Below are 24,977 nucleotides of genomic sequence, written 5' to 3' on the forward strand. Positions count from 1 at the left end.
AGGGCTCGCATTGGTCACACTCAATAGGAAACCAGAGGAGGAGGGAGCCCTGTGGATGGAGTCCCTACAGGCCAGTGTTGGCAGAAAGTAGGGTGGAGAAGGGTAGAGTGCATGTGAAGGGCCACACTGATGATACCCAGTGCCCGCTACTGAGATGCATCCCTAGGGGATTGTCCTAGAGCAGTGAATTGATTCAGAACATTGAATTGATTAAGCAAACATGGACTGAGGTCCAGCCCTTGGCCAGGCCTTATGCCTGGGCACCAAGCTGTGCTTGCCACTTCCAAAAAGCCACCCCATTGCCTACTATTCTCCACTGGAGTGTCATTCCTCTGGGTCTCCGCCAGAATATTTTGATCTCCCACCATTACATTTTTCTAATACGATCCTGCTGGGTGGTATTGCAAATACACCAGGGGTTTGTTTATTGATGGCCGATACAAGAGGCTACAGGATTGTGTTCCAGGCTGGGTTCTGGAGAAGGGCCTGGTTGTGCAGGACGTTGGGAAACTGCCCCGTCCGTCATTCGCACACAGTAAGATGTTAAGTCGGGAGAAGGCAGAAGGCTGCAGTGTAGGAAACGGGACAATAAAAAGTGAGAAATAAGAGGTGAACAGAGAGAAGGTTCGTAGGGTGTCTCACCCACCCCCTCCTTTCTCAGCAGATTCCCTGCTCACGTCAGGAAATCCCATGCATCCCTACCCCAGACATGGGAGGGAGAAGAGAGAGGCAGACTGACAACAAAAGGCATTCTCAAGTGAGTATTAGGATTCAGTAGCTCCGGTAATTTGCCAGGCAGCTGCACTGCTAAAACGTCAGTGAGAATTGGTCAAGCTTCCAAACTGCCTCCCTGGAACCCACGGATTCAGAATCCCAAGGCTCAGCAACTCAAAATCCCAGGATGTGTTTAATTACTGCTACTGCTATTTAAAGGACACTCTATCATCTGGCCCACATAATGGGAATAAATCCAAAGTCTTTTTTTTTTTTTTTAAAGAAAAAAATCAATTATCTCCGCTTCTGGGACTTCCTTAACATTCCATCGACTCCAGTTCAGGCTACAGTGGTCTGATTCTCTTGTGCCCCAGCCTCTTCCAGAGGGAGAGAATTACCTTGGAAAGGTTATGGGGGAGGTCAGCAATCACACCACGTTTGTTTTTGTAGAGAAGTAGGGAGATTCAGACCAAGAATCTTGCTTCCTCAATATAAAGTGAGACCAGAAGATTTTGGAAACATCTGCGAATGCTTTTTTCTTTTCCTGTTTTTAAAATTTCTGTGTGTGTTTTTAAAAATAGATTGCACAGTCACATGGTTCAAAAGCCAGAGAGTACAAAAAGGTATGTTGAGGGAAGACTCTGGCCCACAGTGTCCCCTCCCCTACTCTCTCCCTGAACTGTCACATTGTATGAAGCCTTCTAGAACTTCTGTAAGCCTGTATGGGCAAATGGCAATATGCCATCATAGTTTTGTCATTTTTTCATAGAAAAAGTGGTCTCATGTCCAGCCATATATAAGTTCTAAAATGACCCTCTCCATAGAAATTCATTACAGAGTCACTAATATTTATTAATGATTGTTAAAAACATTATCTTGTCCAGTAAAATGCAGGTAGTTGCTCTTACTTTTGGTGCCATAGCCCAGCGTAGGCAGAATCACCGCCAAGGCTGGCGACTCTAACAGGATTACATATTCATGCCCTGTGTTCATTCCCTGAAATGTGAGCCATTCACTAGATACATAAGACACAGGTTAAGGCACCGTCCAGGGGCTGTGAGGCCAATGAGCTAGTGCAGCATCTCATGAGAGCCCTGCTGACCTATCTTCCTGTGACATCTGGCATTTGAGCAAAAGAGGTGGACTGAGGCAGAAAGATTTGTGATAATGAGAAAGAACAGTGGGCCTCCAAGTACATTTGTACTGTAAATATGACAGGAAGGAGAGTGGCTCTATGAAGCCTGTGAGGAAATGCATGATAAAAAAGAATGTGGGGGCTTAGTCCCGATATTTGGTGATGTCCTATCTAAGGACCTTAATGGAAGGCTATATTCAGGGTTGGAAATACTACAGTCAGAGCCACCTCAAAAAGCAGATGGAGACTGTGTGGTTTCCCCAGAAGAGGTTCCGATCCCCACTCATCCCTCTCAGCAGGGACCCTGTGTGCAGTGCACAGACTGTGGAACTGTTTGTACAGGACGGCCCTGCCTGTGGGACCAGTGTTCTTCGTCCTCGCCCACGTGGCCAAGCCAGTCTTGCGTGGTTTCGGCAAGCTTGCCCCGGTGTGGGGCGGCGTTTCCTCAGGAAGGACGGGCTTCTTCCAGTTCTTGTGCGGAGGGTCCCCAGGAAAAGTGTCTGCCTGAGGTTCCAGAATGCGGTGTGGAGTGTGAAGGGACAGGGTAAATGTGGGAAGGTGGTCCCAAGAAGCCATGAGTTTCACCATGATTGAAAGAATGATCTTGGAGGCAATCTAGCTGAAGGGATCTCTCCCCCTAGCTGGTACTTTTCCCCTGGCTTGATGTGTGCCTGAACCTCCCCAGGGCCCAATCATGCCTCTTTGACCTTGACAGCTGGGCCTTAGGACATTTGCCAAGGCATTGCCTCCAGCCCTGTCCTGTTTGACCCAACGAGATGCTGCTAGTTTGCCTCCTAGCTGGGTCTGTGCATCAGCTAGTGGGGGGTCTTTGCCCCGACTCATCAGGTTTGGAATTGAGTGAATGGTCCCTGGGATCTTTTCAAATCTGGATGTTATCTGGCAGCCGCAGAAAACATTTCTTTCCTGAGATCAGCTCCTTGCCCCTTGCCCCAGGCCGAGCACAGGACCCCCCCTCCCACCCTCCTGCCTGTGCACAGACAGGGTCCCTTACATGGCTGCTTACACCACTCCTCACCTGCCCTATCCCACCCTATAGAGTGATTTATTTGAATTTAGTTCCCTCACTCCCTCAAGTTTAACTGTCAGACCAAAGAAGTGAATAGAGAGGCTCTCAGTGTCTGGGAGGAAGAGACTGTAACATCACCGATGTCCTTGAAAAATACCATAAATAAGTCATTTTAATTATATTCTTCCTTTACCAATAACAACCGTGTGTAGTCTTATCTTCAATAATACTCTCACATGACAGCAGATAAGATTCCCCAGCCTTGTTGTTGGGGGAAGATTACGTTTCCTTTCATGTTTAATTGACAAGCTGTACTTACCGTGGCCATTGCCAGGGAGATTGGAAAGCCGCCCGATTTTGAAGAGATGATAGAGCGTTTGGGGATAGAACATAGGCTACTTGATGGCAAATGTCCTTGGCCCCTGGGCTGAGGTATTCCTGCTGCATCTTCAGTTTCATCAGCAGATGCGTGGTTGCCGTCATGATTCTGTATAAAATGCCACCACCAAAAAATAAAGCAAACAGAGCTGGTGACAACCCGTTTTCCCCCTCTCATCTCTTTCTCTCTGAAAAATCAGTGTTCAGAAAATATTGTCTCCCTTTGAAAGACATCTGAAAATGGTGCTAAACAGCAATAAAAGAGAGGAAAATCCCAGTGTCTGTGTCAAAAGGGTTTCTCATAAATTTTATGTGGCTGGGAGAGGTTAAATGTAACTATGGAAACATAATTAATGCTATGAAGACCTTGACTTGAAATTATGTTTAGAGAAGAATGTAAATGTCACTGTCTCTTGTTTTGAGACGACAACATTTTATAAACAATGAATCTTCCCAGCCTACACGCGGTATTTCTCATTGTCTTGTTAACTGGCCAATAAAGGAAGACAGGTTACCTCCTGTTACTTCTCTCAGATTCCTGCTCCCTAAGGAGCATAATCTTTTTTTTTTTCCCTTAAAAAAATCCATCCCCTACCTTTAAGGGAAAAAAATCTATTTTTCCTTTTCTTGTCTGATTCTTTTGGCATTTAAATATGTTAGAATCAACCCTTCTTCAGGTTTACTTAACTTCTATACTAATGTCGGGAAACAAATCCACCCCGTTGGTAGCTGAAACATGAAGGAAACTGCCTTCTGAGTTTTCTGGATTCCTGGAGGCTAAGATGCTTTCTTATCTCAGAAATACAGCATCCCGATGGCAGACTACTGTTGGGATATGATGCCTTTTGTAAATCAAATGGAAAATCTTTACATGTGTGGTGATGGGTTCCCCTCACCCTGTATAAAGTGTAACTTGACATTTATAAATTTTTTTCCTTTCAAGATTGTTTTATCTTTTGAATATTCTGTTCTCCCAAATGGTAGCTATTTCCATTTAATACTTCCAGGACTAAAATGGAAGCATTATCTCCCTGATTCTAATTTAGACTGTGGTTAAGAAAGTTTTAGCACAAATAAGGCTTTTGATTACAGGTTACTTGTAGGAAGATGCTTTAGCGTTACAGTTAAAATATTAATAATTCAGTTGTTTGATCATATCATATTTTAGTGCCAGGAAAATCACCCTAATATTTTGTGCTGTGTTTGTTCAGAAACTGAATTAATATCTGAAATACCAAGTTCATTACCTTCTAACCTTTTCAGTTACATGAGATAAAAAGATCTTTCATCTTATATTGTATAACAGATTTTAAAATACCTTGTAACACCTGAATTTGGTCACCTTTCCCTTATTTGATAAAGGAAAACCGTTTTTCAGAAGCGGAATAAAGATGATGCTACTTTCAAAATTACTTTTCTTCAGGAATACTGAACTATTTGGCTTTCAGAACCTAGTGTTATTTCACAAGTTTAAGACTCTAGATTCTAATATTACTTTTTCTAAAATAATAACCATATGGTGCTCTTAATGATGAAAAGTACTCTTAAAAGAGGAATGGATTTTCATGAAAAAAGAAAGCATGAGAAAAGAATTCAAAGGGCTTTCTAGTTTTATGTGTTCACACATTAAATACCTGGTGCCTGAGTGACATTCTGTGCATAAAATAAATGCAGATTATGCTGTTAATGTGATTGTTTGAAGCAGCAACCAGAGGAAAACACACTGGCTTTGAGAAAAGTAATTACCTGAGCAGTTGTATTATTGGTTCCCAACCTATAAATGAAAGAGAAAACATCAAGTAAATTACTCACTCTTATTCAACCCTCAAACCTCCTCAAACTCAACCTTGCTAGGGAAGTCTCTCTCTACAAATGGTTACATACCCAAAATATCTTAAATGTAAACCCATAATGGAGAGTTCTCATGTAGCACACATAAAAGCTGATTACTTAAACACCAGAAATCCCTCTGGTTCTAGAGAAACGAGAAAACGAGAACATATCTTACCCATGATAACTAAAGATCTCCCGCCATTTGTCAAGAAATGAAATTTTCCTAGTTATCTCCTCTAAATCCAGCTCCCGGGAGCTTTGTTCCTGGTCCGAGACTTGCATAGTCCTTTGGGTAATGTGGGGAACTGAAGAAGGGAGTTGTTTCCTTGGGAGAGACAGGTCTGGCAGAGAGCAAGCGAGATGCTGGCTCTGAGGACTGCTAGCTGAAAAGCGCTGCCTCTTCTTCTGACCAGCGAGGTCACACCACACAGGTGCTGCTCTGCACTCTCTGTAAACCCCTGCTATCAGATCATGATTAAACTTTCATTAGGGGTGGAATAATTTGTGTATTGTTGTTCCCTGTATAGATGCTATGAATGTTTAATCCGAGACACAGATTTATAAACAAAAGGATGGCAATTACTTTTTCAGTATCAAAGCAATTGGGATAATTTAGTCGATGAGGGATACCCTCCTGGTGAAATGTGATAGAACTTTATGCTGTCGTGCTTCTGTGGAAGTGTTTGTGGTACAGAAATACTTAGCCAAGGAGTGGATAAGAGCCATTCTGCTAATATCTAAAAACCACATCAACTACTGTTGGATAACATGTAGGCCAAGGAAGAAACTGTCCAACAGATGTCTGACACAGGGTTTAGTACACAGAAATCTTGCACACAGCTTGAAGAAGGACTGGTTAGATTTGTTTCAGGGAGAAGTCTAAAATTATGTTGTGTGCTATTGGCTGAATGAAATGTAACTGTAATAACCAGCATAATAGAGAATATTCTTTGTTGTGTTGGTTAATCTTACATGTCATCTTGTTAGGCTACAGAACCCAATCAAACACCAATCTAGATATTGCTGTGAATTTTTTTTGATGTGATTAACATTTAAATGGTAGATTTTGAGTAAGTAGATTATCCTCCAAAATGTGGTTGAACCTCAGCCAATCAGCTGGAAGGCCTATGAGAAAAGACTATGAGGTCTCTGGAGAAAGAAGGAATTCTGCCTCTAAAAAGCCTTGACTCAAGACTGAAACATCAACTCTTCTCTGGGTCTCTAGCCTGCTGGCCTGGCTGCACATTTCAGACTTGCCAGTCTTCACAATCATGTGAGCCAATTCCTTAAAATGAAGGTCTCTTTTCTCTCTCTTTCTCCCTGGAGAACCCTGAGTAACATAATAGTGTTTATCAAAAACAAATGCCGGTAACCAGTAAAAGTCTTCTGATTTGAAGAGCCAAAATTGAGTCCCAGGAGGTCATTTTTCTCTTTGAACATTTCTGACCATGAGCTTTGTAAAATCCTAGAATGTGAAGAGGTCAAGGCAAAGAGGCTATTTGGATTTACTATGGTTTGAGTAGTCAGGGCTGAGGGGATTTGTTATATATTTATATAATATTGCAAAGACCTTGAAACACAGAAAGCCACTAAAGAACTAGAGGTGGATTTAGGTGTTCATTGTTTTGCTTTGGCGGTCCCTACCTCTAGTTTCTTAAACTAACTTTTGGTGGTTGTTTAACCGTTTCATATTCCCAAGTCCCATAAACTTCCATCAGGTTTTATATTTTTATTGTAAACATAAGAGGTGCAAATAATTCCTTTCTTATTTCCCTTCCCTAACCATAAATCCTTTTTTTAAACCTTACTGTTCCCTTCTTTATAATTTTATAGTTTTAGTGGTAGCATCATATTTAATATTTTTTAGGCATTCCCAGTATAGAAAAAAAATAAATTATGTGATCCTTGCTCTCATATAATGATGAGAAATGTCTTGGATTTTTTTATTTAGAATGTTATATAAAAAAAAAAATTCTGGATCTTCCATTTAAATTGTTTAACAACCCCAAACCAAGAAAGGAGAGTACCTAAGAAAAACTTTTTCTTAGGAATCATTATTGAATCTGTGTATTTTTGTCTGTGGCTATGTCCTACTTTATAGAAAATTTGGTAAAGATAGAAGCATAAATTCCAGTGAATGGACAGCTTACCAAGAAACTGTTGTTGGGTTTCATAAGCATCTATTGAGTATTTCCCACGTGCCAGGCACTTGGAAAGGCCGAGGTAAGATGATGCTTCTGCTCTCTCTAGTGGTGGAAACAGACACACTGAGAGAGGAAAATGCTGTAAGAATGGAGGCTCAGAGGGCAGTGCATTCACAGGAGATGGGCAAGACAGTGGAGTGGTTACAAGCATGGCCTCGGGACCTCAACTGCTTAGTTTGGAGTCATGGTTTCACCTCTTACTATCTGTATGACTTTAGACAAGTTATTTAACTTTGCTGTACCTCAGTTTATTCATCTGTGAAGTGGAGATACTTTCATATCTTTACCATATTAAGATTTCTAATCTATGAAAATAGTATACCACTCCACTTACTTAGACCTTATTTATTTTCCCATTCTTTAATTCCCAGAAGTGGAATGCCTGAATCCAATGGCATGGTCATTTTATTTTATTTTATTTTATTTTATTTTATTTTATTTTATTTATTTATTTATTTACTTACTTACTTATAAGTTTATTAAATGTTTATTTATTTATTTTTAATTTTTTTTTTAAATAATTTTTTATTTATTTCTAGGAGAGAGAGAGAGAGAGACAGCGTGAGCAGGGGAGGGTCAGAGAGAGAAGGAGTCACAGACTGAAACAGGCTCCAGGCTCTGAGCTGGCAGTCAGCACACAGCCCGACGTGGGGCTCGAACCCACGAACCGCGAGATCATGACCTAAGCGAAAGTCGGACGCCCAACTGACTAAGCCACCCAGGTGCCCCTTATTTTCGAGAGAAAGAAAGAGCATGCACGCATGAGCAGGGGAGTCACAGAGAGGGAGAGGGAGGGACAGAATCTCAAGCAGGCTCTATGCTACCAGCACAGAGGCTTGACATGAGGTTTGATCCCATAAACCATGAAATCGAGATGTGAGCTGAAATCAAGGTTCAGACACTTAACCAACTGAGCCACCCAGGTGCCCCAAATGGTATGGTCGTTTTAAAGACTTACAATACATATTCCAACTTGCATTGTTGTTTGTGAGCATCCCTTGCTCAGCCTCTCTTATTCTTTTAATTCTCAAGTTGGAATTCATGGTTCTACTCTTTTTAATAAAGAAAGTACTGCCTTTACTTCCTTCTCATTCTATCTGTTTTCAGTTGATATTCTGGATGGAAAAGAACTGGCCTCTGGAATATACCAAGAGTCAAGAATGTGATTCAGTCACACCCAGAGGAAGCCACCACTCTCTGGGGCATTTTGTCCAGGCTTGGAGCAGGAGGCTTGCGTATAAGAAATGAAGCACAAATGGGGCGCCTGGGTGGCTTAGTCGGTTAAGCGTCCAACTTTTGCTTAGGTCATGATCTCGCGGTTCGTAGGTTCGGGCCCCGCGTCGGGCTCTGTGCTGACTGCCAGCTCAGAGCCTGGAGCCTGTTTCAGAGTCTGTCACTCCCTCTCTGACCCTCCCCTGTTCATGCTGTCTCTCGCTCTCTCTCCTAGAAATAAATTAAAAAAAAAAAAAACATTAAAAAAAAAAAGAAATGAAGCACAAAGAAAAAATGGGATTGGGGGGTTGGGGGCCAGGGGAGGGGTATAGAAATATGTGGAATCTGGGATTGTCCTTTCCTACATTCTTATGCCCTTGCCTCCACCTCATGGCATGTGAAGTCCCCCAAAACTCCTATTCCAAGACTGTGCCTGCTACAGCAAAGGATTGGGGCTGAATATGGAGCCTCAGGCAGCAAGAGGTCTGTAGCCCAAAAGGAAATAGCAAGAGCAAAGCAAGGATAGTGGGGGAGAAGGAGGGTTTTGCAGCCATGTAGTGGGGGCAGTGGGTGATGGCGCAGGGTCCAAAACCATTCACCTATGAAGAAATATACTATATAAATGCAGAAACCTGTGATCTGAGTCCATTTGTTTTCTTCGCTGATGATTTAAAAAATAATACCAATGATTCCATGAGAGGCGAGTATCTATTCCAAACATGGAAATTAGTATGTCAAAATTTAATGTTATTAACATTTGCTGTAGTTTCCCAGAAAGCTATGACTGAACAATCAGCCTTATAGTCAAATTTGAAAATGGTGGCCTTGCAAACATTTTGACTAGCTGGCAAAGTTATTCCCAACCTTTCTTCTTGCTGTTTTCTTATGGTTCTTCATAAACAGAAATCCAGAAGTAAAATTTTAGAACCTTTTGATTTTTTTTTAAGAAAATCTCTTTAGTGTTTAATTAACCTTACCCCTGAAAAACTCTTCCTTAGGATTAAGTTAAATCCTTTATGCTTTAATTATCATTCACTCTCTTTAGTTCTACTTTCTGTGGAGATGGAAATTTCCTGATTACATTACTTCCTGAAAGAATTCTGTCAATGCATGGAAACTAGAAGATGGCTGATATATTCTCTTTTTGTTTTTCAGTGATGTGGTGAGGAGAAGAAAAGGGTGTCGGGCTCAGGGTCAAGTCCCAGGGCCTCCCCCATGATTTCATAACCTTGGAATAGTTAGTCTCTCTGAGCTTCATTTGCTGTGGCTCCTTTGATTTACTTCATGGAATCGTAATTAATATGACTTATGTGAAAATTCCCAATCTTTAACCATTGTTTTCTTGCTTCCTATGTGTTAAAAATTCTCCTTTACAGACTACAGAATTGAAGAAGAAATTTGCAAATAACATATCTGATAAAGAGTTAGTATCCAAAATATATAAATAACTGATCAAACTCAACATCCCCAAAACAAATAATCCAGTTAAGAAATGGGCAGAAGACATGAATACACATTTTTCCAAAGAAGACATCCAGGTGGCTAATAGACACATGAAATGATGCTCAACATAATTCATCATCAGGGAAATACAAATCAAAACCACAATGAGATACCTCCTCACACCTGTCAGAATGGCTAAAGTTAACAACACAGGGAACAACAGATGTTGGCAAGGATGCAAAGACAGGGGAACCCTCTTACACTGTTGGTGGAAATGCAAACTGGTGCAGCCACTCTAGGAAACAGTATGGAGGTTTCTCAAAAAGTTAAAAATAGAGAAAGGGAGACAAAACAAAACAAAACAGAAAAACGCCACCACAACCATCATATGTTATAAATAAAATTATGTTTCTTAAAAAAAAGTTAAAAATAGAACTACCCTACAACTCAGCAATTGCACTACTAGATATTTACCCAGATGATATAAAAATACAGACTCAAGGGGGTACATACGACCCTGATATTTATAGCAGCGTTATCAACAATAGTCAAACTAAGGAAAGAGCCCAAATGTCTATCAACTGACGAATGGATAAAGAAGACGTGGTGTGATGTGTGTGTGTGTGTGTGTGTGTGTGTGTAATACACAATGTAGTATTACTCAGCCATCAGAAAGAACAAAATCTTGGGGTGCCTAGGTGGTTCAGTCAGTTGAGCGTCCAACTTTGGCTCAGGTTATGATCTCACGGTTCGTGGGTTCGAGCCCTGCGTCGGGCTCTGTGCTGACAGCCAGCTCAGAGCCTGGAGGCGCTTCAGATTCTGTGTCTCCCTCTCTCTCTGACCCTCCTCTGCTCACACTGTCTCTCTCTTAGAAATAAATAAAAAAATATTTATAAAAAAATTTTTTTAAAAAAGAATCTCCTTTAAACATTTTCTTTTTTTCATGGCTTTGTTTGTTTTGACAGTGGCATCATGGGCATCATAAAGCCCGAAGTCAAAGTCCTAAAGTGAGAAAATACAGATATATTCTGTATTTTGTATTTCTGTATTCCCAGGAACCCAAACAGTCCCTCAGTCACTGTGGCTTGTGTTTGGTCATTTAGTCACTGGTGTGAGCTCCATTCCTCATCTGAAAGACCTTAAAGACTGGTGTGGTATAATGGAAAATATATATTTGGTCATTGTCCCTGGTTACTGCACAGAACTCTTAAAAGTCCTTGTAATTTCCTGAGTAACAAGAGTGATGGGACCATCTTTTGTCCTAACGAGGCTTGGCTGGGCTCCTAGATGGCTCTGGAATGGAGACTTGTCACCAGAAAGTCCAAGCCTTAATGAGAAACCTAGGACTTTCAGCCTTAGTCCCCAACCTCCAGGGAGGGGATACAGGCCAGAAATCAAGTTGATCACCAATGCCAATGATATGATCAATCATGCCTGTGTAATGAAACATCTGTAAAATTCCTAAACTTCCATTTGCCATGCAGGTGGCATAACCAAACTCCACTGGGGACAAATATACCTGTACTTACAACCGTTCTGGACCCCACCGTATGTACCTCTTCACCGAGATGTTAATTTATATTCTTTATAAGACACTAGTAATGTTAAGTAAAGTGCTTCCTGAGTCCTGTGAGCTGTTATAGCAAATTACTGATTCTGTTGAGGGGATCATGAGAAGGTTTGATTATAGCCAGTTGGTCAGAATGATCTGATACTTGTGACTGGAGCCTGAACTGAAAACATTCCTGTGGAACTGAGCCCTTAAACCTACAGATTCGAACTCTAGGTAGTTAATGTCAGAATTGAACTAATTATAATTGGATACCTACTTCACCTAGTCAGAGAATTGGAGAACTGATTGGTGTAGGGAGAAAAGCCTTTCATTTGGTGTCAAAAACAACTTGACAACCAGCATTTAAAGCACATACCCTGGAGTCAGGCTGCTTGGGTAGGAATTTTTGCTTCTTTACTGTGTTAGTTATCTATTACTAACTAACAGATGAGCATAGATTTAGCAGCTTAGAACAGCAGTCATTTATTATTTCATAGTTTCTATGCATCAGGAGCCCAGCCATGGCATAAATGGGTGCTCTCTACTCAGGGTGTCACAAAGCTGCAACCAAGGTGTTGGCCAGGCCTCCAGTTCCCATGAGGTTTAGGGTCCTCTTCTAAGCTCATATAGTTGTTGGCAGAATCCATTTCTTTGTGCTTATAAAACTAGTTTCTTCCAGACTAGCAGAAAAAGGGAGTCTCTGCTGCTTCAAGTCTCTGATTCTGGGGAAAGCCCCAGCTCCCTTAAAAAGAACTCACTTGATTAGGTTTGGCCCACCCAGGATAATCTTCCTTTTGATGAACCCAAAATCAAACTGATTAGGGACATTAATTATATCTGCAAAATCCCTTCACCTTTGCTATATAAGGTAACATAATCATAGAGGTGATAGTCATCACCTTTGCCATATTCTATTGGCTAATTCAGATTGTCTTTCTTCTTGTGAGTTTTGACAGGTTGTATCTTCCAAGGAATTGGTCCATTTCATCTAGATTATCAAATTTCTGAGCATAGAGTTGTTTATAGTGTTCCTTTATTATCCTTTTAATGTCCATAGGATCTGTAGTAATGTCCCTCTTTTATTTCTGATATTAGCCATTGTGTTCTCCCTTTTCCTTAGCCTGGCTAGAGACTTATTTCCTTCTCTGATCTTTTCAAAGAACCAGTTTTTTGTTTCATTGATTTTTTTCCCCTATTGATTTCCTATTTTCAACTGCTCAAATTCTTATTAGTTATATTTTCTCCTTACTTTGAATTTAATTTGCTCTTCTCTTTCTAATTCCCTAAGGTGGCACCTTGGATTTTTGGCTTTAGATCTTCCTTCTTTTCTGATATATACATTTTAGTGCTATAAAGTTCCCTCTATCCACTGCTTTTGCTGCATCCCACATTTTTGGGAAGTTATGTTATTTTCATTTAGCTCAAAATATTTTTTCTTTCTCTTGAGATTTCTTCTTTTAAAAAAATTTTTTAATGGTTTATTTGATTTTTTTGAGAGACAGAGTGTGAGCACGGGAGAGGCAGAGAGAGAGGGAAACATAGAATGTGAGGCAGGCTCAAGGCTCTGAGCTGTCAGCACAGAGCCCAACGGGGGCTCAAACCCATGAACGTGAGCTCATGAGCTGAGCCAAAGTTGGATGCTCAACCAACTGAGCCACCCAGGCATCCCTGAGATTCTTCGTTGATTCATGTGTTATTTAGAAGTGTATTGTTTAATCTCCACATATTTAGGGATTTTCCAGCTTTCTTTCTCTTACTGATTTCTAGTTTAATTCCATTGTGGTTTGTGAGCAGACTTTGTATGATTTTTATTCTTTTTCAAATGTTTGTTTATTTTGGAGGGGCAAGGAGGGGCAGAAAGAAAGGGAGACAGAGGATCCAAAGCAGGCTCTGAGAGCTGAGAGCCCATTGCAAGGCTCAAGCTCATGAACCATGAGATGATGACCTGAGTGAAAATCGGACGCTTAGCTGACTGAACTAACCAGGCACCCCTGATTTTTATTCTTTTACATTTTTTAAGTTTTATAACAACTCTAAGAGGTCAGCCAGTTAACTGGGCAGGTGTGTTTTATTGCCCAGAATGTGGCTTATCATTGTGAATGTTCCATATGAGCTTGAGAAGAATGTGTGTTGTGTTGTTGGATGAAACAGCCTATAGATGTTAATCATATGCAGTTCATTGATGGTGCTGTTGAGTTCAGCTGTGTCCTCACTGATTTTATGTCTACTAGATCTTTTCCTTTCTGAGAGAAAGAGGTATTAAAATTCCCAACTATGATAGTAGATTCATCTACTTTTCCTTGCAGCTCTATTAGTTTTTGCTTTGTATAGTTTGATACTCTGTTATGAGGTGCATAAGAACTGTTTTGTCTTCTTGGAGAACTGCCCCCATATCATTATGTTATGGCCTTTTTTATCCCATGTTCTGTTGATAAGCAAGTCACAGTTCCCACAAACACTCACGGGAAGGACGATACACTTGGGGAGAGAGGGTCACCCTAGGGTTTGTCCACTACATGTACATGCTGGCAGTCATCTTGGGTCAATTATTTCACCTCTGTGCTCAGTTTCTACTCTTGTAAAATAGGTATAATATTAACCACTTCACTGATTCATGATGAGGACTCAGTAATTAATACCTAAGAAGCATTTAGAATAGCACCACATAGCAAGTGTTTAATACTTTTGGCCATTTCTCTTCAAATGGGGATGATTGCTGCCAATTTCTGGTACTTCTGGCCACCTGGCTAGGGTTGTTACAAAACTCAAGGGGATGAGAGATTTCTGTTAACTGAAAAACATCACACAAATGAGATGGGCTATTGTTTTCCTCATTCTTTTTTTTAAATTTTATTTTTAATGTTTCCTTATTTTTGAGAGAGAGAACAGAGTGTGAGCAGGGGAAGAGCAGAGAGAGAGGAAGACACAGAATCTGAAGCAGGCTCCAAGCTGTCAGCACAGAGCCCAACACAGGGCTCAAACTCATGAACTGCGTTACCATGCCCTGAGCCCAAGTCGGACGCTTAATTGACGGAACCACTCAGGCGCCCCTTGTTTTCTTCATTCTTTAACAAGCATAGCTTTTCACCTACTTTCCTATGATTGTGCAATGACACATAATTGTCTATTTATATGTGTGGACAAAGGGAAGTAGAGGTTTCACATCAATTCATCTTGTTGGTATTTCACATGCCTGCTTTGAAATATTCTCTGTCTTGTTTTAGAGGCTGCTCAGTGTCAGAAAGGTCATGGGACTATGAGCTATGTGTTCATTGAATCTGCTGTGTTATCTTATGGAAGTCACTACCCCTCCCTGGGCCTGAGGAGGCAAAAAAAGATGTTGAACAATACTAGATAATTGCCCGATAACCTCTTCAGTGCCTACTTTCTCTGATTTGTCAATTCTACACAACTCCACCCAGAATCTTGACTCAGGCCTGTGAACCCTCTTTATTTATAGGCTACTTGCAGTTTGGTAATACTTTGTACTCTTTCCCTGGACTTTGGATGATTCGGTTTTCTATGGAACCAAGAAAACCCCTTCAGAGACAGCAGAATTGATTCTCAGGAATGTAATTCCAGGAACCAGAAGCGAAGTAATGCTAACAAAATAAAAAAAACAGGCAAAATTAACAGATGCTCCAAGTAATGTGCAAGGTGCAGAAAGGTTTTTCATAATGACTGCCTCTGTAGAGTATAAATAGGAATGCCTCCTTCCCTCCCCATCTCCCTTCACACCATCTGTTATTTGTGTCAGGCAGTCAGTAATTGCTATATGTGACCCTTGTTGTTGGTAACAGGGACAACACTGTGCATTGCAGTTTTCTTTGCTTTCACCCATCTCCTGGCAGCTGTGGCTATAAGGTTTGCGTCTATCCTAAGATGGCAGATCAGGATTTCCTTGGCTCTTGTAACTAAATATAAACAAATCACTCACCCTCCCTATTGGGAAATAAGTTATAAATAACAAGTCAGAGCAATCTTTCATCAGAGAGGCTGTGGTTACTAGGAAACGGGCACTGCAGTCAGGCTAGCTGTTGTCATTACGTATCCATATGGCATTGAATGTAAGTTCTGGTTCTCTGTCTTTGGCCTTGCAAATGGTTCTTGAGTATGCTATTCTTGCATACTATTCAACTCTTTTGTGCCTCTTAAGAGATGAAGGCTAGGGTTCTAATTTGGCCTCTGTCATCAGCATGCTGTGTGACATGGGTGAATTCATTCATCTCTGTGGTCTTCAGTTTAATTCTCATAAAAGAGATGAGAAGGTTGGCTGGATCAGGGACTGGCAAATTATGGCCCACCGGCCAACAAATCTGGTCTGCTGTCTGTTTATGTATGGGTTATAAGCTAAGAATATGGTTTCACATGACGCGCCTGGGTGTCTTAGTCAGTTAAGCATCCAACTTTGGCTCAGTGCTAACATGGTTTGTGAGTTCAAGCCCTGCATCAGGCTCTGTGCTGACAGTTCAGAGCCTGGAGCCTGCTTCAGATTCTGTGCCTCCCTTGCTCTCTGCCCCTCCCCTGCTCATTTTCTCTTTCTCTCTCTCTCTCAAAAATAAACATTAAAAAACTTTTTTAATAAAGAAATAAAAAAGAATATGGTTTCACATTTTTAAATGGGTGAAAACAAATGAAAAGAATAACAATACTTCATGGCACAAAATATACGGTATCATAGTATAATATAACAGTATACAGTTATAAGATGTAATATGTAATAAGATACAGTAATATTTCATGAGAATTATGATTTTCAAATCTGCAGCCACAAATAAAGTTTTATCAGAACAAAAACACACTCATTAGTTCCCCCGCCCCCTGGGATTGCTTTCGCACTCAGTAGCGGAGTGGAATGGTTTCGGCAGAGGCCGTTCAGACTGCAAAGCCTAAAATAATTACTGTCTGGTTTTCATAGAAAGAGTTTGCTGACCCTTGGGCCAGCTTGTTTTCTAAGTCGCTGTAACTCCGTTTTACAAATTGACGAAGTCTTAGCATAGCTCCCTCTTACCCTGGGAAGAGGACCCCAGGCTTCAGGAGAATCATGCCTGGGCTGCTCTTACAGGAAATCTGGCACTTCCAATGACTCCTGATTGATTCCCTGGCTAATGGGTGCCCTGAAAAAAAGTAGAAATGTCTTGGCCCAAGACAGGATGGGGCGCTGGCCTCTCGCCCTGCCCTCACTCTGGGTTGGCCCAGGCCTGGGGACCAGGATAATGAGCCACAGGTTTGTCGGGGGCTGGGACCCATAGTGGTTCTGGACAAAGTCTCCTGCAGGCCTAGTGAAGAGATGAGGTTTTAGGATGCCCCTGCTGGGACAGAGAACACAAATAATAGCGGCCTAAACAAACCAAAAGCTCAAGAGTCTTTTTCATAAAAGTCCAGGTAACCAACACACTAACCTCATCGACTGATTGCAATCTATGGAATTTATTTGGATCCTGCAAAAAACACTTATGAGATACTGGGAAAATTTAAACACTGCATGTTTAATAATAATAAAGAATTATTGATTTTTAGGTGTGATTATGATATTATGATCATGTTTTTATTTTTCAAAGAGTCCTTATCCCGAGATCTGTACTAAAATGTTTATGAATGAAATGATGTGATGTCTGAAATTTGCCTCAAAATAATCCAGTTGGGGAGGTTGAAAGTGGGTGAGGATGTACAGATTAAAAAAAAAAATGGCCAGGAGTCAGTAGCTGAAAATAAGTTAATAGGAATTCATTATATTACTTTCTCTAATCATGGATATATATGAAATTTTCCATAATAAAAGTTTAAAATATTTAATGTTAATAACCAGTGATTAAAAATTTGTACCTAAAAGGAATTTGGTTTATGAAAAATCTCATACAAATGCCAAAAGTATAATTACAGCCATTGTAGCTGTGTTTATACTAGAAATACTTTCAAACAAATTTTCCTATGAGGAAAAAATTCCTTGGGATAGGAATGGTTGTGTTAAAAGTTCCAAGCATTTAAAAATTTCAATTGATGGAAGACATTTTATTTTATTTTATTTTATTTTATTTTGTTTATATTTTTATTTCTAGGAGAGAGAGAGAGAGAGACAGCGTGAGCAGGGGAGGGTCACAGAGAGGGGGAGACACAGACTCTGAAATAGGCTCCAGGCTCCGAGCTGGCAGTCAGCACAGAGCCCGACGCGGGGCTCGAACCCACGAACCGCGAGATCATGACCTAAGCGAAAGTCAGACGCTTAACCAACTAAGCCACCCAGGTGCCCTGAAGGAAAACATATTATTAATAAAAGTTTTATTGATATATGATCATTTGAAGATTTAAAGTAGATAAATAAAGAAGACATAGAAATTACCACTAATTCCCTAGTCAAATCAGCTTTTTTTTTTTAGCCTATACATCAACCATGGAAAACATGTACCATTTACCGGTGCCTACTATGATACTATGCATGCTACATTGGCATTTTATTATTTCTTCAATATAATTGTTATAAAATTCTTTCTCAGACCTGAAAATAAATCTGGGTTCTCAATGACTGGTCTAATGGCTTCTCAATCATCAGGCACTTGGGCCTCAGGTCACAGGCACTTCTATTGTGTGGCTCTGCCATCCTCATGCTTGGCTTGCATCTCATAGTCCAACATGGCTGCTTCGCCTCCTGCCATTGACTCTGCATTCCAGGTCATAGGAGAGGGAGAAAGGTAAAGGACATGTCCTTTAGGAGTATGACACAGATTTTGCCTCTCTCACTTCTGCTTCTCTTCCACAGGCCAGAATCATGTGGCCAATAATTGGAAGAGAGGTGGGCAATATAGTCCTTAGCTGGGCAGCCATTCATTCTCCTAGGAATGCTTTCACTACCCAGTTAGGGGAGAATGGCTGTTGGGGCACAGTGACTAGCCTCTGCCCTGGAGGTTTGTATTTATGTTTACATTTGTGTTTGTATGCAGACTCCAGGAGTCAGCCTCTGGATCTGAGTTTGCTTTTTTGCTTTCTTCTCCTCCTCCTCCATCTCTGTCTTCTCCATCTGCATCCTGGCTCCTTCTCCCTTTTCCTCCCTACTTTCTTGTAAACAGCATGGTGTGGGAATCCATGTGACCACATTCCTTCAGGTCTGGTGGTTCTGATCCAGACACCCACTCTCCCATTGTGCATGCATTCCTGTGGGTGCAAGCACTCATCCCCTGCCTGCACCCCTCTACACCCACGCCCACGCCCTCAGGCACATATTTGGTGTTATAGTTCAGGAGACATGGGTTTTTAGTCCTGCCTCCTTTATTTAGTCTGCATGTATCCTTGGGTAGGTCTACTAAGCTTTGTAAGCCTCATCTTCCTCACATGGAAGAAAGCATCATCGCATCACAAGAACCCTTGCTTAGCCTACCTTTGGTGGGGAAGAGTCGTGAGGAAGTGCCTGGGCTCTTGTAAAGAAAAAGCCATGTTACTGGAAAGTAATGCGTGGAGGAAACCCTTGTGCAATGTGCTTTCCCTGAATCTGATCACACCAACCTTCTCACCGACCTAAGGACCCCCTAGGAACCATGTCTGCACATGACCACATCCCGGTCACACACAGCTGGGTGATCCAGGCATAGAACCTTGTCCTTAATAGGGTTGATTGTTTCCTTTGGAAGCACGCATTTGGACTCAAGGGTCAGGTGATGATGATAGAGTCCTCTTAGTGGCCGAGGTGTGTAGGGACTGTCCACAGCCCCTTGGGTCCTGGAGTTTTCTCCGAGTCCTGGAAGTCAGCCAGCCTTTGTATTCTGCGAGATACCTTATTTCTTCGATACATTTCACTTCTTTGCTTACATTTGTTAGAGTGGTTTCTCTTCTTAACTAAGCAATTTGATTATCGGGAAATTTGGCAAAATTTAACATTTGGCACCCTCATCTTAAAGATCTGTACCCTTTCACCCTCTCAAAGTGAAGTCAGTTGTGGTTTCTTCCTGTGGTCATGGTTTTCCCCCCGTCAAAATTAGCCATATAGAAAAGGCTCCAACAGTAATCATTGACACTGTAAAAACATGTGTTTTTGGATATACACCTCCCTTAGAGGGACCATGTTAGCCTCAATTCTAATTTCATAATAAAATATATTTTTCCCCAAGGCACCTTGGTGGCTCAGTAGGTTCAGCATCTGACTCTTGATTTCAGTTCAGGTCAGGACTTCACCATTTGTGAATTTGAGCCCCTCATCTGGCTCTATGCTGATGGTGAGAAGCCTGCTTGGGATTCTCTTTCTCCTTATCTCTGACATTCCCCTGCTTGTGCATACTCTCTCTCAAAATAAATAAATAAACTTAAATATATATATATACATACATGCATACATATATATATATGCACCTCCCAATAGAGGGATTTTATGTATCAGAAAAGAAAAGAGGGTGGAACTTTCTGGAGAATGGGAAGATCTTTGAACCCTCTCCACGTCTCCATGCAAGTGGCTGCCTAGATTGCTTGTGTGCATGTCCACATGTGTGCACCCCCACACTTGCACACGTCTACTCTGTACTGTGTGATCACAGGCAAGATTTGCTCTCCTGCATTTGAAGACAGGAGACCTGGCTCCTCATGTATTGACCAGGAGATTTCTGCTTCCCTTTGAGGCACCTCTCAAGCATCTAGACCTCCTTGTGGCTTCTCCCACCGCCCTCACTGACCTGTGGGCCTCACCTCTGAGGCTCCAGTCCTGCATTCCGGCCTGTCACCCCTCACTCACCTCTTGACATCTGGTGACTTATCTGAGGTACAATAGAACACACTTTCACACTTTGACAGGAGAATTTCTTCAAGCTGTTGCAGGAGGGGAAGGAGACTGAACTGAACTCTGAACACATCAATGACATCAATGACAGCCCGTCCCTCACTCCTCACCTTTGTCCAGACGCTGAATCCCAACTACTTTGCCTCACAAACATTTCTGCATCCTCCACGATCTGTGTCAGCCTTTCCTCTCCCAGATGAGTTTCTGTGAAATGTTCTTGTTGTGAGTTGACCGATCTCTGTGTCTATCCCTTCTCAACAGCCCCTAACAGGTGGTTCTTCTGTGGTATAAACCCAACTATGCCATTTCCCTTCGGTGACCGGCCGGTGAAACTGCCAGCCCACACGGCCCTTCGCGGGGGTCTGTGCTTGCTTCCTCCACGCCGCCCCCATGCTGCTGGCCTCCCACGGACACCGAGTACCCTCCACACCGCAGCCACTAGGTATATCTAACCAGCATTGTGGATGCCTTCTTGCGCTCTTACCTCAGCTTGCTAAACCAACACGATCCTCCCTACCTTCAGCAGGGGGACAGAACTCGGCTAAAGGCAGTGATTAATTTGACTGGGAACTTGGATTGTTTACAATTCACAAGGTGCTGCAAATACAGCTTTAAACCTTCCCAACAGGGAATAGATTTGGAAAACCCCCAAGGTGCCCTACCCAGAAACTTCTGGTTTCCAAAGTGAGCCTTTTAAAGAAAAATGGCAAGAAGTACCAGTAGAAAGGAAGAAGAAACAGAAGGGAAGGAGAAACCTCGAAGATGAGACGCGCAAGGAATACCAACGGCTTAAACCGCTGGCTGTCCACCTGCTTGTCTCTGTAGTCTGCGTGGAGGAACCCTGCACAGAACAGGCTCCCAAATGGCCAGGATGCGGGGCCGCTGGGTATGGCAGGCCCCGGAACCCCCTGGTCACCCTTGTGTCACTCAAGCGGTGCTTGCATTGATGTGTGCTGCATGGCCTGGTGGTACTCTGCCCTCAAGAAGAGCCAGATTCCTCGAGCCTTTGGCTATTTTAGCCATGAGGGTTCCTAGAGATCTTTCAGGGGGTCATCTTTCATGTAGCAAAAGATGTTGCTGCTCATTGAATCCTGACTCTACAGAACACAGGTGGGGGAGCCTTCTGGAAGCATGGATGTGACTGACGAGAGCTGATGCGCATGAGGCCTCCCCTCTTGGGTTAGAGAAGGAAATGTTATGGTGAGGTGTCTGAAGAGGAGAGGAAAGGGGGCTGTGACAGAAGAGGATGCAGCCACGTGTGTGGCATTTGTGTTATACTCAGCCTGTGGGTCTGGCTTGACGATTTCCTGGAAGATATGTGAGATCCCAGACACAAAAAGAGGCTAGTCAGGGAAACAGATGACAAAGTGAGTCCCCGAGGTGAGGAGGGGCTCTTCTCCACCCCCACTCCCAGGCTGCCACAGACCTTAGTGCACCCTGGGTCCTTAGGGCTGCAGAGTACCCTTCGTGGAACAATCCCTTTGCTTTGGGAAAGCCGTCTCCTCACAGACACCTTGGGGCAGCGAGGCTGTGAGCTGCCTTGGTGTAGACAGACTTGTTTCTGAGGAAACAATAGGACTTAGACACTCCCAGAATGAAATGGGAGGGATGTGGAGGAGAGGGCAGGGAGCCTTGGTTCTTTATTTAGCAGGGGGCTGACCATTTAGAGCCATCAAAGGGGCACCTGAGTGACTCAGTTAGTGGAGCGTTCGACTTTGGCTCAGGTCATGATCTTGTGGGTTCGTGAGTTTGAGCCCATATCGGGCTCACTGTTGTCAGCACACAGCCTGCTTCTGTCCCCCTCTCTCTGCCCCTCTCCTGCTTGCTCTCTCTCAAAAATAAATAAACATTTTTAAAAAGAGCCGTCAAAATTTGGAAATGAAATCTAGTATGATTATATTTATGTCCATCTACTGGGGAAGGCCAAGGACATTTAGATTAGCTTTCAGATAAGCACACAGAGGTTGGGAAAAGTTGGGTGTGTCCAGGTGTGAGAGCAGAGGTTTGGGCCTGAACCAAGTCTCTCTTCGCCTTCAATAACTGGTTCAGCTTGCATTCACTTACTCAGAAAATGATCTGTATTTTAGCAGCAGCCTACTTTCTGAGATTTTTGAAAACTGATTAAGTTCTAAGAACAGGGACCATGCCCTGTGCTTCTCTTTCCTACAGGGCACATCGCTAAAGCTTAATCATCAGCTTACGAATCACTTGATTCATTCATTAGAACGGGCATTAGCTTCTTCTCTTGTGTGTTCTGGGCAGTTGCTGGCAAAGGATGGGGAACGTGTGGCAGTGCAATAGCCGTTATGTCTCAAAAGCATCACCCCCTTCCACATGAAGGAGTGAAGGCCCTGTTCGATTTATAGTTAGATAGAAACCAAGAAGTGTGCGTGCAAGATGGTAGGAAGGGGGACTCAGTTTAGGGATGTCAGCAAAGATTAGAAGCAGTCACCTTTCTGGAACAGAAAGAAGTAAGGTGCCTGGGTGGCTTAGTCGGCTGGGCAGCTGACTTCAGCTCAGGTCATGATCTCGCGGTCCGTGAGTTTGAGCCCCATGTGGGCTCTCTGCTGTCGCCTCGGAGCCTGGAGCCTGGTTCGGATTCTGTGATCCCCTCTCTCTCTGCCGCGTCCCCACTCAAGCTCTGTCTCTCTCTGTCTCAAAAATAAAATAAGCGTTAAAAAAAATAATAAATAAAAGAAAGAAAGAAGGGTTGAAAATTGGCCAGAGTCATTCAACAAACATTTATCAAGTGCTTAGTGCGCATCCGGGATTGTTGTTCTGGTGACCAGAAATTCAGCAGTGGACAACGCAGAACTGATTTAAGGTGAAAGCATGTTGAGGATGGGGTTATATGTTATTTACATCTTTCCTTCACAGCCTCGTAGTCCTAGGGCGATGAAAAGTCTTGAATTTGTAAAATGGATGGGCCTTGTTCTAAAAACTTAAAGCAACTTATAAAGTGGTATAAAACTCATCGAGATTCAAATGGAAGTACGAGACATAGCTAAATAACTTTAGAAAATTTAAAAAGCACTGGAATCCCAAACGCAGCAGGAAGAAGGCTAGTTATGAGGATACAATATGCACCCTTGATTCCTAGAAACAGCAACGAGTGAGCCACAGATGTGGCTTTAGGCTTTCTGGTGACCAACCTGCAGGGGGTGAAGATACCATTGAAACAAATAAACAACTGCAGCTCTTTGGAAGAAGGGCCGTGAATCCTAATGCTAAGACCGGAAGGAAATATCTAAGAATCTTAGAGAATCTTAGGGCACTCTGTGGCTGATCTATGGGACGAAGGTAACAAGCAAAACACCACTCAGACGACAGTGGGTGAGCTGCCACCTTGATTTGAGTGGCCCAGTCTCCGCTAATTCATATTGCATCTCCAGGCAATAGCTAGGGGCTAGGATGCCCATGGTAAGTCAGTCCCCCGCAGCTTTGTTCAGCAAATATGAGATACGCTGGAAAGGTGTGGCTATCGATCTTGCACGTGTTTCATGAGATAAAGAACTTTAATGTGATTCCTAGAATAGCTAGAAGCAAGGCAGGAGGGAGATAAGAAGGTTTGACTTTAGCTACTTGCAGACAAATGTGTGTTTGTAAACATAATCAGAACATCTCAGCTCAAGCCATTTTGCTTATCTGGCTCCTTATATACGTATGGGTTTGGCCATAGGCATCCGTGAAGGGAGGAAGGATGGAAACATTCTGTCGTGTTTGAGTAGAATGAATCTAGAAATGAAACTACTTTACCCCGTCAGTAAAACTCGAGTGCTTTTTTTTTTTTAAAGAAGTATTGTTTAGTCAACTGGGATGTCTGTGAATGAGATACACAGAAAATAGTTAAGTTGTGCCTCCACGTGTTTCAGTGTATCTCAGAGTCTCTCTCTCTCTCTCTGTGATTTTAGAAAACAGTAAAATGGGTTAGAAATGATGGTCACTCATAAAGCAAGAAACTAGAGTAAGAGACTCGTTGGAGTAAAGATTAACATATAGAATACAGAATCATATAACCAATCACGGCGGGTAATTTTGGAGTACCAGCCAAAGTCACATGTTCTTCCATTAGAACTCCCTGATACACACACGTACACACATATGCACACACGCATGGTCCATGGTGGTTGTGACTCATCCCTTCCTCACTTCAGCTGTGTGGAGCACGGGTGGACATCTGACCAAGAGGGAGGATCCAGAGGTTGGACTGCACCATTCTGAACCTCTCTCTCTCTCTCTCTCTTTCCCCAAGACCCCATGCACTCTTGCTGTAACTCTCTTGCTTTTTGCTGAAGATGTTTTAAGTGGTGGAGCACCTGGATGGCTCAGTCAGTTAAGTGTCCAACTTTGGCTCAAGTCATGATCTCACAGTTCAGGAGTTCGAGCCCCTCATTGGGCTCTGTGCTGATGGCTCAGAGCCTGAAGCCTGCTTCAGATTGTGTGTGTGTGTGTGCCCCTCCCCTGCTGGTGCTTTCTCTCTCTCTCTCTCTTTTCTCTCTTTCAAAAATAAATAAAACATTAGAAAAAAAGTATGTTTTAAGTGGGTTTTTGTTTCTTGTATTAAATGTTCCCTCATCAAGGTACTAAGTAAAATAGGAAGATTTTCTTTACTTTAATGTAGGGGATATAGCATAAATATATTTTATATATTTATGTATTTGAGAGAGGAAATAGCAAGCATATTGGGGGAGGAGGAATCATGAAGTCTGCTAAAAAGTAAA

General features: G+C 42.3%; 1 protein-coding gene and 1 long non-coding RNA gene across 2 annotated transcripts in view; one reads left to right on the plus strand and one right to left on the minus strand.

Moving 5' to 3' along the window:
• Positions 1 to 5,369, minus strand: part of MINDY4B (MINDY family member 4B) — a 36,710-nt gene extending 31,341 nt beyond the window's left edge. Inside the window, exons 1-3 of the mRNA XM_077765917.1 lie at positions 5,263 to 5,369; positions 5,001 to 5,028; positions 3,196 to 3,363 (exon numbers count right to left, since the gene is read on the minus strand). Coding sequence (XP_077622043.1) covers positions 3,196 to 3,363; positions 5,001 to 5,028; positions 5,263 to 5,369 — 303 coding nt within the window. The remainder of the gene's footprint in view (positions 1 to 3,195; positions 3,364 to 5,000; positions 5,029 to 5,262) is intronic.
• The window catches only part of LOC144233110 (uncharacterized), a 126,999-nt gene that overhangs the window by 87,167 nt on the left and 14,855 nt on the right, over positions 1 to 24,977 (plus strand). The gene's annotated exons all lie outside the window — the stretch shown is intronic.

This window comes from Crocuta crocuta, unplaced genomic scaffold (assembly GCF_008692635.1).
Source record: "Crocuta crocuta isolate KB4526 unplaced genomic scaffold, BGI_CrCroc_1.0 scaffold54, whole genome shotgun sequence".
NCBI lineage: Eukaryota > Metazoa > Chordata > Mammalia > Carnivora > Hyaenidae > Crocuta > Crocuta crocuta.